The following is a 19,192-nucleotide window of genomic DNA, read 5'->3' on the forward strand; positions in this document are numbered from 1 at the left end:
GTTCTCTTTGACATCTGGTGGGAGGGCGTTCCACAGGGCGGGTACCACTACCGAGAAGGCCCTCTGCCTGGTTCCCTGTAACTTGGCTTCTCGCAGTGAGGGAACTGCCAGAAGGCCCTCGGTGCTGGACCTCAGTGTCCGGGTAGAACGATGGGGGTGGAGACGCTCCTTCAGAGGTATACTGGACCGAGGCCGTTTAGGGCTTTAAAGGTCAGCACCAACACTTTGAATTGTGCTCGGAAAGAAAAGTTTAAAGGCTTTCAAGGGAATAGCCCTTGAACTCGTTCTGGAAGCTAACTGTACCAAGCTCCTGGTGCAAAGGGACAAGGGTGACAGAGAAGAAAACTAGCTGGAAGAAGGAGGCAAGAGCTGTGCTTAGGATCCAACTAGGCTAAGATTGCAACCCCTACAAGGTCTCTACTGGCTTTCTGCCTGCTTGGGTTCACATATTTGCTGCTGTTGTTCTTTTTGTGGTCAGGAGACCCCGTGGCTCAGATTATTGAAGACTCAATTGATGGAACCAACCTGAACCACCTCATTGTAACGCCCTCTGGCTGTGGGGAGCAGAACATGATCACCATGACGCCATCGGTTATTGCCACCCACTACCTCGACACCACAGGGCAGTGGGAGAAGCTTGGGGTGGATCGCCGCTCCGTTGCAGTCAATCAGATCATGCAAGGTAAGACAGTCAGGTGTCTCCAGAGCTGTTCCTCCTCCAGCTTGCGCAAAGGTCTGTCCATGGCTTCTTGAGTTGTTCATCCATAGAAACACTGAGTTCAGAATCCTCAAGAATGCCACAGAACTGCCTATGCCTCATAGTGGCGGTGCCTGTTCTGCTCTTTGTTAAGATCTTGATGGGGCAAAGCAGCCCTGTTCCTCAACTGGTGTTCTGCCAAAGCTACAAAGAGACCAGAAGGGAAAGCTGAAAAGGACACAAGGAAAAAGGCATATGCAAAGGAAGAACAGATGAGGCAGTGCAGCAATTAAATACAGTGGTACCTCGGGTTACAGGCACTTCAGGTTACAGACGCTTCAGGTTACAGACTTTGCTAACCCTGAAATAGTATCTTGGGTTAAGGACTTTGCTTCAGAATAAGAACAGAAATTGTGCACTGGCGGCACGGCGGCAGTGGGAGGCACCATTAACTAAAGTGGTACCTCAGGTTAAGAACAGTTTCAGGTTAAGAATGGACCTCCAGAATGAATTAAGTTCTTAACCTGAGGTACCACTGTAAAAGGGGGATGGAGCAAAGTTTATTTCTGTGCAGGGTGAGTGCCAGTTGGATACATTTGTCTACGCCAGGCATGTCCAAAGTCCATTTCGGGGGCCTAATCCGGCCCGCAAGTCAGTTTAATCCGGCCCCGTAGTTTTTGTCCTGGGGTAAAAACCTCAACAACTTCAGTCCTAAAAAAATCTCAACAAGTTTGGGGGTAAAATCATGAAAAAGCTCAACAACTGCAATCCTAAAAAAAAAAGGTCAACAACTTTGGTCGGCCCTTTGCTCTGCCCTTCACTTCATCAAATTTGGCTCTCTTTGAAAAAAGTTTGGACACAACAGGTCTAACCATGGGTAGGCAACCTAAGGCCCGGGGGCTGGATCTGGCCCAATCACCTTCTAAATCCGGCCTGCGGACGGTCTGGGAATGAATGTGTTTTTACATGAGTAGAATGTGTCCTTTTATTTAAAATGCATCTCTGGGTTATTTGTGGGGCATAGGAATTCGTTCAAAGTATAGTCCAGCCCCCCACAAGGTATGAGGGACAGTGGACCGGCCCCCTGCTGAAAAAGTTTGCTGACCCCTCTAGGCAGCTGGAGCAGCATTACAGAGTTCTGTTTCTCCTCCTCTCTTTCTAGGTTACGCCCAGCAGATGGTGTACAAGAAAGCAGACCACTCCTATGCTGCTTTTAAAGACCGCAAGGCTAGCACTTGGTAAGGGCAGTATTCGTATGGCTGTATACTTTCAGATCTCCAGCAGACTTTGCAACAGCTTTCCCCCCTTGCATACTATTGACCATCTAATATTTTCATTCTCTTGCTCTCGCTAGCTAACTCTTCACCTTTTCCTTCTCTTCACTCCTTTTGGCATGCTTTGTCCAAAATGCCAATTCCCTTTCCCCCAGCAGTGCCATTTTTTTGTCTCGCTGCTCCCTACCATTGGAACAATCAGATATTTCAGGCAAAAATACCTAATACAGCATCCATATTTCCAGCTACTCAGTGTTCCAAAGCTCTGCCCCAACGCTAGAGGTGGGGGACATATTTGTCCAGTTTGAATTTTAATGTGAACCTACCAAATTTTCACTTCCCATTCCAGTATGCATTGAAACATAAATTATTATTATTATTATTTTACCAACTTTAGCTAGCACAACAGCTACATCTGTACTTGTGCAGGGACAGCCTTGCCACTGTGACTCAAGGATTGGTAACTTGAAGGTTGGACTGCTATAATGCGCTCTGTATGGGGCTGCCCTTAATTCTGGTCCAGAGCGGCAGCTAGTGAAAAACGCAGCATCTAGGCTACTCAGAAGTATACAGTGGTGCCCCGCAAGACGAATGCCTCGCAAGACGGAAAACCCGCTAGACGAAAGGGTTTTCCGTTTTCAGAGGTGCTTCACAGGACGAATTTCTCTATGGGCTTGCTTCGCAAGACGAAAATGTCTTGCGATTCTTGAGGGTTTTTTTTGCTCCCCACCCCCTTTTTCTAAGGCACTAAGCTGCTAATAGCCTTTTAGCAGCTAATCCGCTAATCCCTTAAGCCTTTAATAGCCTCTAATAGCCGCTAATAGCCGCTAAACCGCTAATAGGGTTGCTTCGCAAGACGAAAAAACCGCTAGACGAAGAGACTCGCGGAACGGATTAATTTCGTCTTGCGAGGCACCACTGTAGTCTTATTTTATGGACTTTACAATATGGACGTTACTCTTAGCATTGGCTGTCAATAAGATTCTGGGTCATGTTGAGAGTTTTGGTCTTGACCTACAAAGGGCTAAGCAACTTGGGATTAGGATACCTGAAGGCATCTCTCTCCTTACTGTCACCCATGAAACCTCAGTTAACAGGAACCAAGGGCAGGGCTCTCTCTGTGGTGGTCTGCTAATTCCGGAACCACTTTTGGCAAGCCCTCACATGAATGGAACGGCCTTTCAGTGTCTATTAAAACCACACCTGTGCTCCCAGGCCTTTGCTTAATTCCATAATGTTATTATATATTTATATATTTTTATTCTTTTCTGGGTCAGCTGCATTTCATTCTGTGCCGTGATTTGAATGTTGGATGGTTATTTTTAAATCATTCTATATTATGTCAAGATGTCATCTGGAAGGTGGTCTAGAAATGTTTTAAGAAATAACTATTCCTATTTTCCTAGAGCAGATTGGATCTCTGTGTTATCAACAACCCTTTTAAAACTAAAATAGCAATGTAGTTATTACAGTCTGGATTTTATGCGTTTCATTTCCTTTTGGCCTCGCTGCTTACAATACCCCCCCATACCATGTGTATTTAAACCTACACAGCCTGCATCTGACGAAGTAGACTCTAATTCACAAAAAGCTTGTGCCACAATACATTTGCTAGTCTTTACAGTGCTAAAAGGTTCTATTCTGTTCATGATCAGATGGTTGAGCTGAAGCATCTTATTCTTTGCAGGCTAACAGCGTACGTTGTAAAGGTCTTTGTCATGGCTTCCAAAATAGTAAACACTATTAACAACGAGGTGGTCTGTGGAGGTGTGAAGTGGCTAATTCTGGAGAGGCAGAAACCAGATGGAATTTTTCATGAAGATGCCCCTGTGATCCACGGAGAGATGGTGGTATGCTTTCTTTCTGCCGCTTGTCCTTTCTGATAATAAATTCATGTATTTTCTCCTAATTCAGAAGAATCAGTTGATAGACTGTCTTGCAGGCAGGTGGTCCTTCAAGCCTTTTGTCCTATGACAGTTTCCTGCAGGCCAGGTTCTTTATGGAGGGGTTCACAAAGAGGACATGGGGGTGAGACACACCCCTACCTACCGCTGCTGCTGTGTTACTTTTCTGCAGTGCTATTGTTGTGCAAACCACCAAGGCAAATAGCTTCCCAGGGGATATGCAATCTGCAAAAGATGGGAGAAAGCGGAAGACATCTTTTAAAATACGTTGGGTTCTTAATTTTCTAAGGTGGTCAAATTTCTGGTATGTTGAGGCTTGCTTCCACTGCCTCCACACCACCCACAACTGCCTGTACTTCTGAGCTATGTTTTTGGTGGGAGATCTGTTTGTGTGAACCAAACACATTCAATTGTTCTTGCCCCCCCCCCTGCTTCCTTCTAGGGAGGTTATAAGGGCGCTGAACCAGATGCAGCATTAACTGCTTTCGTCCTGATTTCATTGCTGGAGTCCAAAGACACCTGCAAGGATCAAGTCAATGTAAGTATCCTTGAAGTGGCAAGAGACATTATAAGATACGGTCACCTTGAAAAGCAATGACTTCCCTTCTTCTCTTTCCATGGTTCATTTTGCATACCATACATCCCTGCATATTTCACATGAACTAAACCAATTTGGTAATCCATTATTACACCCATCAAAACTGATTTACACTGTTGAATTTATCTTAATGCTACCAGCGTTTTTAAATCAACACAATTTTCACTCATATATTTAATAAACACTTCCCAATCTTCTTTAAACGTACATTCTTCTTGTTCTCTTAATCTATAAATTAAATCTGCAAGCTGCGCGTATTCCATCAGTTTAAGTTGCCATTCTTCTTTCGTTGGGACCTCACTTGTTTTCCATTTTTGGGCTAACAAAACACAGGCCACAGTAGTAGCATACGCAAATAGTCTTTTTTGACACATGGAAATTTCCCTCTGAACTATCCCCAACACAAAGGACTCTGGGTTTTTTGGAAAGGTACTTTTAAACATTTATTATTATATATCATTTCCCAATACTCTTTTACAACATAATCACATTCTCAGTTCTTTCTCACGTTGTCCACTTTTTGCTACTTCCTCCCTGTTAACCTAGTCATAAGCAGAACCATAACCTTAAAAGCCTTTGGGACCCAAGGGAGCGACTAAACTAGCACGGCTGTGCTGCATCATGCCTTCATTTCAGTAAGGCTTTGGGTGCCTTTTAGTGAGTTGCATAATCGCTCTTTCCCCCCATGTAGCGCTAGCTCACAGTTTAGGGGATGGGGAGCTGAAAGGAGAGCAGAAATTGGAGACCACTTGCAGTGATGTAGTGGTCAATAAGCAGCCAATATGGTGAGGTGGCACTGTGGGTTAAACCCCAGAGCCTAGGGCTTGCCGGTCAGAAGGTCGGTGGTTCGAATCCCCACGACGGGGTGAGCTCCCATTGCTCGGTCCCTGCTCCTGCCAACCTAGCAGTTCGAAAGCATGTCAAAGTGCAAGTAGATAAATAGGTACCACTCCAGCAGGAAGGTAAATGGAGTTTCTGTGCGCTGCTCTGGTTCGCCAGAAGTGGCTTAGTCATTCTGGCCACATGGCCTGGAAGCTGTACGCAGGCTCCCTCGGGCAATAAAACGAAATGAGCATCGCAACCCCAGAGTCGGCCATGACCGGACCTAATGGTCAGGGGTTCCTTTACCTTTACCTTTATTGTGAGGTAGAACCATCTTTCCAACTCCAGTATCACTGCAGTTTAGCTGGATAGGCTTAGGCAGGGCAGCAGTGAGGTTGAGGTTGCTCAGGCATGCCACTTGAGCCAATCCTGTGCTTCCACCAGTGAGCCGGTGACAGCCCAGATCCTGTCACCTCCCTACCTGAATTCCATCCAGGTAAGCTGCAGTGACAGTGACACAGGCTGCTGCTTGCTGATGGTGGTGGTGAAAATCACCAAAAAGGTTCAATGTGTATGTGTGTTTCTAACTGATGGGTGGCAACATGGTTTAGTTTTAATGATGGAACTCCTCATTTCCCTTCAGAATTTAGCATCATTCCAGGTAAGAATGGTTATCTCCATTGATGACCACTTTTGAAGCAGAAATTAATCCCCTCCCCCTCCTTTACCTGGGGCTGACACTGTCTCTGGGAGGCAGTGGAAGCCCCACTCCTCTCTCCTCCATGGGCCGTCCCATATTTCACCAGCCACAAATGAGGTTGTGAGAGAGGAGAAGGCATTTTGTCCTCACCTTTCTTCAAGCCCAAAGCTCCATACAATTACGATACCTGCAGATATTTGTGTGTTTTACATCTGGTTAAATGTGACTGGTTAAATGGGACGCGGGTGGCACTGTGGGTTAAAGCCTCAGCGCCTAGGGCTTGCCAATCAAGAGGTCGGCGGTTCGAATCCCCACGGCGGGGTGCGCTCCCATTGTTCGGTCCCAGCGCCTGCCAACCTAGCAGTTCGAAAGCACTCTCGGGTGCAAGTAGATAAATAGGGACCGCTTACTAGCGGGAAGGTAAACGGCGTTTCCATGTGCGGCTCTGGCTCGCCAGAGCAGCGATGTCACGCTGGCCACGTGACCCGGAAGTGTCTCCGGACAGCGCTGGCCCCCGGCCTCTTGAGTGAGATGGGCGCACAACCCTAGAGTCTGTCAAGACTGGCCCGTACGGGCAGGGGTACCTTTACCTTAAATGTGACTTAATTGGCTTTTGCTTATGAAATTGTCTTGGGCATTTCTATCGGTTTTGAAATTGGAAAGTTGGGGTATTAATCTATAAACGAGGAAGATTATGGCTGAGATGGCTGCATAAGATGGTCTCTGAGGATCTGCTGCCTGCCGTAGGAGTGCCCGTTTGTTCCCATTATGCTTTGCTTGTATATTGTTTGTATATTTCTAAACCAAAGGAGACTGATCTCAGTAGTGCTAACTTCTCACTGCTCAGAAGCGCAGGAGCACATAACAATGTGTTTCCTCCCTCAAACACTCCTAATGTATCTACTTCTCTTGTCTTCTCTTTATCCAGATTCTAGAGAGCAGCATCAGCAAAGCTTCTGAGTATTTATTAAAGCAATATGGGACATTGGAAAGACCTTACACCGTGGCCCTCACAGCTTATGCTTTAGCCCTGGCAGGAAGGCTTAATGATGACAAGGTACTCATGGCAGCATCAAGAGGTACGTTGGCGGCAGCACACTCAATGCAAGTACAAACATGGTCAGGTTTTGAAGATGAGCTGCACTGGTTTTCAAAATTCTGTGACCCTTTAATCCTCTTCCATAGCTGTTGTAAATTTGTTCATAAACATACCATAGCATCACAGCAGCTTGGCCAATGGCTGGTGGGTGGTGAGGAGGCTTGCAGGCAAGTGACAGGCAGTTTTTAATTTATAATGTATTATATAGTACATTGATAATCTCTGAATGGAAACTGGTGGGAATTGGGTGGGTCCTTAGGACATTGAGCTCATCCGCCCATCAGGATCTGTTTAATGAGGATCTGTTTCATTGCTGGTATATAGATAAGAATCGCTGGGAGGAATATAATGCTCGCACCTACAACATCGAAGGCACATCCTATGCTCTGCTGGCCTTGCTGAAAATGAGAAAATTTGATGGTGTTGGTCCCATAGTCAAGTGGCTGACAGAGCAGAAATATTATGGAGGGACATATGGACAAACCCAGGTGATTGTTTGCTTTATTCTCCTTCTGCTACTGCCAACAGCAGTTGGACTGCTTAAACACTGAACTGTAGCCTGCATTTGCACCTAGTTCTTAGTGCTCAGCCTGGTCTTATGATAGAATGCTTTACCTGCAGAATAAAAGGGACGCGGGTGGAGCTGTGGTCTAAACCACTGAGCCTCTTGGGCTTGCTGATCAGAAGGTCGGCAGTTCGAATCCACACAACGGGGTGAGCTCCCATTGCTCTGTCCCAGCTCCCGCCAACCTAGCAGTGTGAGTAGATAAATAGGTACCACTGCGGTGAGAAGGTAAACAGTGTTTCTGTGTGCTCTGGCACTTGTCAAGGTGTCCTGTTGCTCCAGAAGCTGTTTAGTCATGCTGGCCACACGACCCGGAAAGCTGTCTGTGGACAAACGCCTGAAAGCAAGATGAGCGCCATACCCCAAAGACTTAACCGTCCAGGGGTCCTTTCCCTTTTTACCTTTACCTGCAGAATACAAAACAATTCCCTGCCTATTTGTTCTGATTTAGCACTAAAGAGCATTTTTCCCCTGGGAAAGGACTGGGGCAAGGGAAAGATTGCTCAGACCCATGCTTTCTAGGAACAAGGACATAAGAAAGTGCGGAGGAGCCCTAAATTAGACATGCCTATTAATTTTGGTTCTCCAGCCAAACAATATGACCTGGATTCATCTAAGATGCTGCATGTGTGTAACAAGGTTTGTTTGTGCAGTGGGGCTTTCCTAGAGGATTCGGGGAACTCACAGAACAGGTTTAGGGGGAACAGGTGAGGGGGAGTCCCATTATACCAGTACAAATGGTTCTGTGTAGTCACTTAGAAGGGACGCGGGTGGCACTGTGGGTAAAAGCCTCAGCGCCTAGGGCTTGCGAATCGAAAGGTCGGCGGTTCGAATCCCCGCTGCGGGGTGCGCTCCCGTTGCTCGGTCCCAGCGCCTGCCAACCTAGCAGTTCGAAAGCACCTCCGGGTGCAAGTAGATAAATAGGGACCGCTTACTGGCGGGAAGGTAAACGGCGTTTCCGTGTGCGGCTCTGGCTCGCCAGATGCGGCTTTGTCACGCTGGCCATGTGACCCGGAAGTGTCTTCGGACAGCGCTGGCCCCTGGCCTCTTAAGTGAGATGGGCGCACAACCCTAGAGTCTGTCAAGACTGGCCCGTACGGGCAGGGGTACCTTTACCTTTACCTTTACCTAGTTACTTAGAGCTTCATTGAATTCTACCCTGTGTACAGAAATTCATATATTAGGGGAAAGTGAACAGGAATGCATATAATAGTAAAAATAATACACAAAAGCACACTATATTAGGAGAACCTATTTGTAAAAATGTTTCAGAACACACACAAAATTAGGAGAAATTTCCACCAACTTATAAGTTGTTGTGGAAATGTGAAGAAGTGAATTTAAGTTTGGTGAATTGAGAAACTTGAGAGAGACCAAAATTGACAGATTTGTCCCTGAGTGTGCTCCAGTTTCCTGGTAACCTCCATTAGCAAACTGTCATTTCCTCTATGTCTAGGTGGCCACCACAAGCTGAACTCACTGAACTCCCATCTTCTTCCTCCCATTTCAGGCAACTATCATGGTATTCCAAGCTCTTGCCCAGTATGAGATCGACGTCCCTACCCATAAGGACCTGAACTTGGATGTTTCTATTAAACTGCCAGAACGTCAAAATCCATTTATTGTCAGGATTGAGTATGCGAATGCCCTCGTTACCCGGTCAACAGAGGTACAACATTGTATTTACTTCCATTGTCTCCTAAGACACATACACATTAAATGTTTATTTGTATCCCACCTCTAGTTCAAGCCGTACTACAACAGGGGGGAAAACAACAGTAACAATAATCAGTACAATGACATCAGTCAGTAGAGAACACAATCCAAAAGCGTACTAACCCTCTTTGTTTCTTTAGACCAAGCTCAATCAAGATTTCACTGTGAAAGCAACCGGCACAGGAAAAGCAACTATGACTGTTGTGACGGTATATAATGCAAAGATACGGGAGGAGGCAGAGCAGTGCAAGAATTTTTCTCTGCGGGTTTCTGTTGAAGACGTCCCACTGTGTAAGTTTGAGTGGTGGGCTTAGATTTTCTAGAACTACATGTGCTTCCCAGAAGACTGATGGGCTAGGGGGTTGTTTTCTGAAATCAGTAGAATAATAGAATTGTAGAGTTGGAAGGTACAACAGGGGTCATTCAGTTTAACTGAATGCAGGAATCACAGCTAAAGAATCTGTGACAGATACCAACCTCTCTTTAGAAACCTCAAATGAAGGAGAATCCATCACCTTCTAAGGTAGTCTATTACGCTGTCAAACAGCTATCACCATCAGAAAGTTTTTCGTAATTTTTAGAATTCCCTTTATTGTAATTTGAAACCCTCTGGAGGAGGAGAAAACAAGCTTGCTTCGTCTTCCATGTGGCCGCACTTCAGATACTTGAAGATGGCTATCAGATCATCCCTCAGTCTTCTTTTCTTCAGGCTAAACATACCCAGCTCCTTCAACCATTCCTCATAAGGCATGGTGTCCAGGCCCCTGATCATCTTGTTCTCCCTCCTCTGCACACATTCTAGCTTGTCAATATCCTTCTTAAACTACGGGACCCTGAAGTACGGGACCTGAACTGGGCACAGTACTCCAGGTGTACCTGTACAAAGAGTGGTCTTGCTTGTTTATCTACTGCTTAAAGAAATTCATATAAAATTAACCAGGTGAATATGGGTAGAATTGTGCAAAAAAAAAAAAAAAAAATTAAAAAAATTGAAAACTAGGTCAGGATACAGAGAGAAGAAAAAGGCAAAAGGGCTTGGAAAAGGAAGGTGAGACAATGCCAGAAGGAGGGATAGTGCAAGATTTACCCAAGAACAATCCTATAAATAGTTGTATCTTTTTAAAATATTAGCTAGAACAAAAAAAAAAAAAAAAAAAAAAATTCAGACAGTGATGAATCGTAGTGTGCCCTGTATAATCTGCCAGTCTGAACTGAGACACTGCTTGGCTTGCTCAATACCACTCACTGTAATGATCCCAGAAAATGAACTTTGAACAAGTCCTCCAAACAACATCACACAACACCTCCAGGGAAGAGAGCACTGCAGACTTCAGATGTTAAAATGTCCAAATTGAACAGCAATTGCAAGGGCCAAGTTAGATGTGACAGCAGGAAATGTTTGTCTAATTGTGTGTCTGGGATGGGTGGGTCTGGTGTTAAAATAAGTAGGGACATGTGGGTAAAGGAAGATGCATGGGCCCCCTCCTTCCCCTCCCCTCATTGCACTCATTTGCCCCACCTCCTATTCCCTGACCCCAGTCCAGTTGTGATACTGGAAGCAAGCTTTAGACCAGAGAGGTTGTTGGACTCCAAGTCTCATCAGCCGCAGGCAGCATGGCAAGTGGTCAGGGATGAAGGGTTGTGGTCCAACAACATCTGGAGAGCCACACATCCCCAGTCATGGCCACGACATTCTTTGGGAAGGGGCCTATTAGTAGGATAGGCCACCAATGGCAAGTATGGATCTTAGTTGGACAATCAAGCCTGTGTTACTCTTTTTTGAGTCACACAGCAAGGAATTTCCACAAAGTGACTAATTCTTTGTGCTTCCCCCCCCCCCCAATTACAAGTTAATGGGCATGAAAAGGGAGCCAAAGGAGCAGTCAAGATCAACATCTGCACCAGGTGAGCATTTGGGGCTTTCAAGATAGACGTGGGTCACCATCACTGAACATTCAAAGCAACAACTGGGAGAAGCAGAAATTGTTGCTTAACAACCAAAGGCTCCTCTGGTTTCAGGAGTTTGAGATATTTGGATTTGTAGGGTGGTTGACTGCACCATACTCTCTGGGCTTATCTGCAGTTACCTTTCCTTCATGCTTTCCAGGCATGGCTTGAACTTTATAGCTTAATATCTAAGTGCTCTCCCCACCCCCGTGAAAACCCACTTTTACCACTGAATTGGAGCAAAACCACAAAGCTCCAGGGAACACTTGGACACGGAGCTTTGAAGCATTGGCCTGTGCCTGGAAAGTGTGGGGCAAAAGGAAAGCATGGGTAAGCCCTCAGCCTGCAAAAGGAACACAAGATAAAGGAATGATTCCAATTTTGAACACCAGAGAGTCTATTGAAAAAGCTAAACAATCGAGATTTTAAGCCCCGGTAGGTTGCTCAGTTGTGGTTTTGCCGTTTGTATTGCACACCTACATAACCACTGTGCATCAAGCAAGCTGTCCAGGGCCGTCTTAAGCATATCCGGCACTGTGGTGCAAAGATCCCTCCGACACCCCCTTCCCCGACAACTCCAAACCAAGGGTGGGGGCGGTAGAAAATGTCCTCTGCCTCCCCCACTGCCCTGATCCCCAGCGTGGTGGTGGTGATTGAGCAGGAAAATGTGCCGGCGGACATGCTCTCCGGCGTCAGGGCGCCAGAGAAGGCAGCCTGGGAAGGCTGTGCGCCGCCTTTCACCAGGAAGCAGGAGGAGGACAACGACCAGGAGCAGGGCTGTCTTCAGCAGGTGCAGAGGCTAAGCCTCTGTGGGGATCGCTCTCCTCTTGCGGAGGCTTGGGAAGGAAGCTGCATGCCCGCCAGTCATATAGTAGGCGGGGCGCAGCTGGCAGGCGTGCAGGGAAAGGGGAGGCTGCCGGCAAAGCTGCGCAGCTCCCCCACTCGCTAGGGCACCCCTGGCACAACGAACCACTAACACCAATGGGATAGACGGCTCTGAAGCTGTCCAAATTTTTTTAAAGTAAAAAACGAGCACAATGTTCAATGACTTCCCCCCCAAATAACAGAAAGAACACCTCTTCCCACGCCGGCCGGCCTGTTTGTTAAGATCTGCAGAGAAGGCCTGCTTGGTGGAGTGAGGTTCACATACAGTGGCCCACAGAATGGCCTTGCCAGGCACACCTTGCCTTTGCATTATTTTCATTGCATTATACCTTTAGTTATAGCAATTTTCTCTGTCAATACATTATTAACAATTAATCTTGCTCTTTGTTCCGAATAGATTGACTTTACACCATTTAGGAAAGATTGGCCCATTTCCATTAATTCAAAATTCTCTAACATAAATTCCCAGGAAACATTATCAAAGGCCTTTTCTGCATCCACAAATATCAACATCGCCTGTTTATCCTTCCTGTTGTTCAGATACTCCATAATATTAATTATATTTCTTATGTTATCTTTCATCTGTCTACCAGGAAGGAAACCTGCCTGATCTTTGTGTATCATCTTATTTAAAATCTTTTTCAGTCTACTTGCTAGGATGCTTGCAAATATTTTATAGTCATTATTCAACAATGAAATCGGCCTATAATTCTTAACTTGAGTCAAATCCGAATCCTGTTTTGGGATAAAAGTTATATAAGCTTCTTTCCATGTTTCCGGAATTTCAGCCCTTATTAGTATATTATATTGGTGCAAGCCTTTGCATTATTTTCATTTAGATGGGAGGGAGAGGCACACCTTTTTGTCCCGATGAAGTGGACAGCGATGCTATATTTTCACTTCTGCTGCCTGTTCTGCGATTGCAATCAACTTTAGCATGCTGGTTGACGTATTGTTTTAAATTGTTATTTGTTAATTCTGATGTTAATGCTATTGTTAATGGCAATGAATTCCATTCTGGCGTCATTTTCCCTGTCCCTCATTCTAGGTATCTTGGAAAGGCTGATGCTGCAATGTCAATCATTGATGTCTCCATGCTTACTGGCTTTACACCCGACACTGGAGATCTTAAGAGGGTAGGTGAGCTTTCCTTGGCGCTGGAGATGACTGCTTCAGTTGTTCTTTGAGAATATTGCACTAGAAAATTCACTGCGGTCAGCAAAAAAACTTGGAATTAGATCCACAGGAAGAATGGATTAGGGTTTGTCATAAATGTGCCACCAGTTCTCCTGCTATGAGGCAGCAGCTTACTAGACTGGGTGCAACAGAGGATCATAGAATCATAGAGTTGGAGGGGACCCAAGGGCCATCTAGTCCAACCCCCTGCAATGCGGGAATCTCAGCTAAAGCATCCATGACAGGTGGCCATTCAACCTCTGCTTAAAAACTCCCAAGGAAGGAGAGTCCACCACCTCTTCTGGGAGTCTGTTCCATGTAGGAATTTCAACATTCCTTCTGCCTTGGGAGAAATGACTGAGGGTTCTGTGGAATTTCCCTAAGAAATTTCTCTAACCGTATGAAAATTCATCCTACCTCTCTTGAAATCCCTCAGATACATACCATATTTTTCTGTGTACTGGATGAGGTTTTTTGACACAAAAAGGGCAAAAAACTGGGGGTCGTCCAATACACGGATAGTGGCATGGGGGAGGGGAGATGCTGCTGTGTGTGTGGAGCATCTGGGGGCACTGGCTGGCGGTGCGCAGCTTCCCCCGATGCCGCTGCGCATGGGAAGTGCTCCCTGGATCGTTTCCCGCGCGCAGCAGCATGGGGGAAGGTGCCCTCCAGCCAAACGGCTGGCTGGAGCGCAACTTCCCTTGATGTGGTTGTGCACAGGAAATGATCTAGGGAGTGTTTCCTGCCTGCAGCTGCGTGGGGGAAGAGGCTCAACAACTTTGGGCCATCTCCCCTCATTTTCTTAAAATTGAGTCCCCCAAAATAGGGGGGAGTCTTATAAATGGATGCGTCTAATAGACAGAAAATTACGGTATATTGAGCCTCCAAATTTCCTCTAGGTGACATGCTCTACCCCTGAGGGGTTGCATGCGTGGGTTAACTCCAACCCTTGGTGCCAATGATTCAATTGTTCTCATTCTGTGTTCAGCTCTCTGAGGGAGTCGACAGATACATTTCCAAGTTTGACATCAACGACGCCATGTCTGCAAAAGGGAACCTCATCATCTATCTGGACAAGGTATATACTTGCTGGAGAGGTTCTGGGAATAACTGGCATAACTAAGTGTAACCGTAGCTAGACTAGCACTGGTGTGCATCTGTGAGTTAGAGGGTGGGTTATGCGTATACATTTTACAGGATTTTTTTGTATTTTCTTGAGCTGGCACAAGAAGCATTTTGTCTTCATTGGCATACACTCTAGTCCCCGTGTAATTTGAGAAGGTGTTATCATTCTGTATTTTGAATCATGAGGTAAATTATTTGCTTTGGAATGCTTCCTGGTTCAGGCAAGCCTTAAACACAGGTCTTCCCAGCCATTGTGTATCTTTTAAGAATAGCTTAGGACTTAGACACGGGTGGCACTGTGGTCTAAACCACTGAACCTAGGGCTTGCTGATTGGAAGGTCGGCGGTTTGAATCCCCACGACAGGGTAAGCTCCCGTTGCTCGGTCCCAGCTCCTGCCAACCTAGCAGTTCAAAAGCACGTCAAAGTGCAAGTAGATAAATAGGTACCGCTCCGGCGGGAAGGTAGACTGTGTTTCCATGTGCTTCTCTGGTTCGCCAGAAGTGGCTTAGTCATTCTGGCCACATGACCTGGAAGCTGTATGCTGGCTCCCTCAGCCAATAAAGCGAGATGAGCGCCGCAACCTCAGAGTCGTCCGCGACTGGACCTAACGGTCAGGGGTCCCTTTACCTTTACCTAGGACTTAGAATTTCACTATGTGGCTTTTCCTATCTTAGACCTGTGTAGTGTAGGAGGAAGCTACAGTTGGTAGTTTTTTTTCTTTTCTACACACAACTCTTAAAATTATAGGAGCGCTTTCAGGTTCAGTTTAGGTGCACAGTCTTAGGGTTTAGAAATCATGAATGTATAGAGCTTGTATGGATTTTCTTCTCTGGTGGAAGACTGGCACCCAAAGACTTGTTCTTTCTTTTCTCTTCCCATCCTAGGTTTCTCATGAAGAAGATGAATGTTTTCAATTTAAAGCTTACAAGTATTTTGAAGCTGGTCTCATTCAGCCTGGATCTGTCAAGGTGTACAGCTATTATAATCTAGGTAATGGCAACCTCAGCATAAGTTGAAAGCTGCCCTCAGTTGTGTAACTTAGGGCCTGATCCCTACAGCTTTGTGTAAAACTTGGACTTTGGGCTGTGGTGAACTTGAGGACATAAAATACAAGCTGGATTCTCTTAACATTACATACAACTCTCCCCTTGGATCCAGCTAAATAGGTGTATTGACCAAATAGCATGCACATAACTTTTCTGAAAGTCTTTTTGGCCCCATTTTATGAATCCAGAACTGAGCAATATATCACATAAAAAATGGTAATGACAAGAGAGCAGAGACCCACAAGCAGCACTTAGCTCAGCAACATCCAGCCCTAAGACACCCCTGCTCTAAGCAGCCAGATGCAGTAGTACCTCAGGTTACAAACACTTCGGGTTACAGACTCTCCTAACCTAGAAGTAGTCTCTCGGGTTAAGAATTTTACCTTAGGATGAGAACAGAAATTGCACGGTGGCGGTGCAGCAGCAGCGGGAGGCCCCATTAGCTAAAGTGGTACCTCAGGTTAAGAACGGTTTCAAGTTAAGAACGGACCTCCAGAATGAATTAAGTACGTAACCAGAGGTACCAATGTATACCGTATTTTTCTGTGTATAAGACTAGGATTCCCCCCCCCTCATAAATCATGTCAAAAACTAGGGGTGTCTTATATGCTGATAATGCTGAGGCCATTTTCTTAAATCTGAGTCCCCCAAAATAGGGGGTGTCTTATACATGGAGGCGTCTTATAGACTGAAAAATACGGTAATTTCCTTCCAAGGGCAGTGAACAAAACCAGGGTGGCTTGGCTCCTGGTTTCCTCCTCTAGCACTAACCCACCCAGGGTGTGTGGGCACATAGGAAAGACAGAATGCTATAGAAACGTGAGTAATTGTCCTAATCAGCTTTGCTGCAGCATGCAAGAGTGGAGTTTTGGGTGGCTTCTTGGGCAGGATGGGCCCATCCCAAGGTATTTTGCCACGCAAGAGCTCACCTGCTTGATGGGATACCTGCTCTCTCTTTAAGGTCTCTTTTAGTGTTATAGTGCCAGGGAGGGTGAGCTGGCCACTGACAGGCTCGACCTGGGCTGCCAAGCCCTTTTAACCGAGCACTGGTGGCTCCTCCAAACTCAGATCGACATCTGCTGAGAATATTTGCCCACAGTCTCCCCTGTAATGCAATTGTCAGAAAGAACAATAAACCACATTTTTCAAGTGACTTCTGAATTATATCTGCGGTTCCTTAGCCATGCTTAAGCACAGGAACTCCGGGGTCCTTCGTGGCAGCACTGTCTGTACTGAGGAGCATGACCATTTGTGCATAGGTCAATTTGTGCAGCAAAATATACTTCCAGCCTCAGACCATTGCTTGAAGAATAGAGTACAGAACTTGAAAGGAATGCTGGGGTACTACTCTCTCCTTTCCAAGTGACCCTTTAAAGAAACCCTCTTTATGTGTTTCATAGAATCATAGAATTGGAATAGAGTTGGAATAGACCACAAGGGCCATCGAGTCCAACCCCCTGCCAAGCAGGAAACACCATCAGAGCACTCCTGACATATGGTTGTCAAGCCTCTGCTTAAAGACCTCCAAAGAAGGAGACTCCACCACACTCCTTGGCAGCAAATTCCACTGTCGAACAGCTCTTACTGTCAGGAAGTTCTTCCTAATGTTTAGATGGAATCTTCTTTCTTGTAGTTTGGATCCATTGCTCTGTGTCCGCTTCTCTGGAGCAGCAGAAAACAACCTTTCTCCCTCCTCTATGTGACATCCTTTTATATTTTTGAACATGGCTATCATATCACCCCCTAACCTCCTCCTCTCCAGGCTAAACATGCATTAAGTCAGGGTGATGTATCACTTGGGAGAAACAGGTCACCCACTCCTGCTCTGTGCATTTCCTAAGGCTTATCTTATGGAATCAACCCCCCATCAGGAAATCAAATTGGTGAGCCACACAGGCATGTCAGTGTGGAAGTAAGGACCTCTTTTCATTCCTCCTTTCAGATGAGCAATGCACCAAGTTCTACCATCCCTCCAAAGGGAGCGGCCTGCTCGATAAGATATGCCATGGTGATGTTTGCCGGTGTGCAGAAGGTAAGGCAGGGGGCGAAGCAGAGATGCTGCTTCCAGTCACCCAAACACAGCTCTGGGGATGCGGGGAAGGTTGGTCAGCATGGAAACAAAGGTCCTGTCGACATTTGTGAATTACAGGAATTAATCTAGGGTGTATCTATTATCTAAGGTGGCATAGCGAGGGATGGGGTTGCTATTAAAAGAATCAGGTCTTTACAAGGTTTGGTAAAATCTCTACTGATGGGTTTGGACTTGGTTTGAGCTCTACCACTTTATATTATCTGATGAAAAATAGCAAATTTTTCAGCTCGAGGGAGTGGCGGGTTCCTTTCTTATACATGTACCAAATATATATTTCAGTGTATAGTATATTTATAATACTAACAGGTAATGCACACAAACAATAATCTAAAATACAGTCAAATGCCACAATAATATTGAATATATTCTTTTTTACTTGAAGTTATAATTAACTTCAAGTCTCTACATACCATCTCCTAAATATGACAACCCTCCCAATAATTTCATTTCAGTGGCAAGAAGGTGTCAAATAGTTCCATTTTAAACTTTCGTTTGATAAATGTAAAAGAGGGATATTTCAAAGCTGAAAATTCTTTTTAACAGGCAAAGACGTCACTAGCCTCACAGTTATATATATATACATAAAATTGTAGGGCTGTCATCAGGGTGCAGTTTGAGTGGATGAAGACAGGCAGCTGCTCCAACTCCAGTATGATGGCAGTCAGGCGAGTGGGAAGCATGGGTGGCTGGTGACTCAGGCGAGAAACACCTACCGCAGCCTGTAAAATGTGACTGTGCCAAGGTTTGATGGAGGAGGGCTGGTGTTTCAGAAAACCGCTCTCAGAAGCGCATGCCCACCTTTAAAAGGTAGGATGAGCTGTGAAGGATGAGGGATACACTTGGACAGGGCTGAGGAAGGAGGGGAAACAGTTTGGGGCAAGCTATGAGCCATGAAAGGGACGCGGGTGGCGCTGTGGGTTAAAGCCTCAGCGCCTAGGGCTTGCCGATCGAAAGGTCGGCGGTTCGAATCCCCGCGGCAGGGTGCGCTCCCGCTGTTCGGTCCCAGCGCCTGCCAACCTAGCAGTTCGAAAGCATCCCTGGGTGCAAGTAGATAAATAGGGACCGCTTACTAGCGGGAAGGTACCTTTACCTTTACCTTTACCTTTATGAGCCATGAAGGGATGTTTGGGTAAGCAGAGGCGGTTTTAGAGTGATGTGACCATTGTGGTTGCACCGTCCGCCGCACTGCAGGGGGCGCCAAAACAATGCTATAGTATGGGGTACGGCAAGCAGGGGGTTCCAGATTTTAGTGGTGCACAGGGCTTCGCTGAAATTTGGGAGCCCGAAGTCTGCCACTGCAGGGAGAGGTGGGTGAGGTAGGGTTTAGGTTTGGACTCAGGGCCGGATTTAGGTTTGATGTGGCCCTAAGCTACTGAAGGTAATGGGGCCCTTTATATGTCCAGCTGTCCTTTGTCAACAACAAATTGTCGCTGCTTTTTGTGTTGAATATATGCTATATGGTCATTTATGGAGCTAATAGGTATCTAAAGCCATTTGCACAAAACAAAGTACATATTTTATCAAAGCAATTGTTGAGCTGAAATA

The 19,192-nt window shown here is 45.9% G+C and overlaps 1 protein-coding gene across 1 annotated transcript in view; it reads left to right on the forward strand.

Moving 5' to 3' along the window:
• Window positions 1–19,192, forward strand: part of LOC310667327 (A.superbus venom factor 1-like) — a 63,219-nt gene that overhangs the window by 36,720 nt on the left and 7,307 nt on the right. The window contains exons 25-37 of the mRNA XM_083419298.1: window positions 479–682; window positions 1,860–1,935; window positions 3,659–3,821; window positions 4,318–4,413; window positions 6,924–7,074; window positions 7,419–7,582; window positions 9,170–9,328; window positions 9,516–9,666; window positions 11,226–11,280; window positions 13,256–13,343; window positions 14,372–14,461; window positions 15,394–15,499; window positions 17,498–17,587. Of these exons, the coding sequence (XP_083275424.1) occupies window positions 479–682; window positions 1,860–1,935; window positions 3,659–3,821; window positions 4,318–4,413; window positions 6,924–7,074; window positions 7,419–7,582; window positions 9,170–9,328; window positions 9,516–9,666; window positions 11,226–11,280; window positions 13,256–13,343; window positions 14,372–14,461; window positions 15,394–15,499; window positions 17,498–17,587 (1,593 nt within the window). The remainder of the gene's footprint in view (window positions 1–478; window positions 683–1,859; window positions 1,936–3,658; window positions 3,822–4,317; window positions 4,414–6,923; window positions 7,075–7,418; window positions 7,583–9,169; window positions 9,329–9,515; window positions 9,667–11,225; window positions 11,281–13,255; window positions 13,344–14,371; window positions 14,462–15,393; window positions 15,500–17,497; window positions 17,588–19,192) is intronic.

The sequence above is a fragment of the Podarcis tiliguerta genome (assembly GCF_965153285.1).
Source record: "Podarcis tiliguerta genome assembly, chromosome: 17".
In the NCBI taxonomy this organism is placed as follows: domain Eukaryota; kingdom Metazoa; phylum Chordata; class Lepidosauria; order Squamata; family Lacertidae; genus Podarcis; species Podarcis tiliguerta.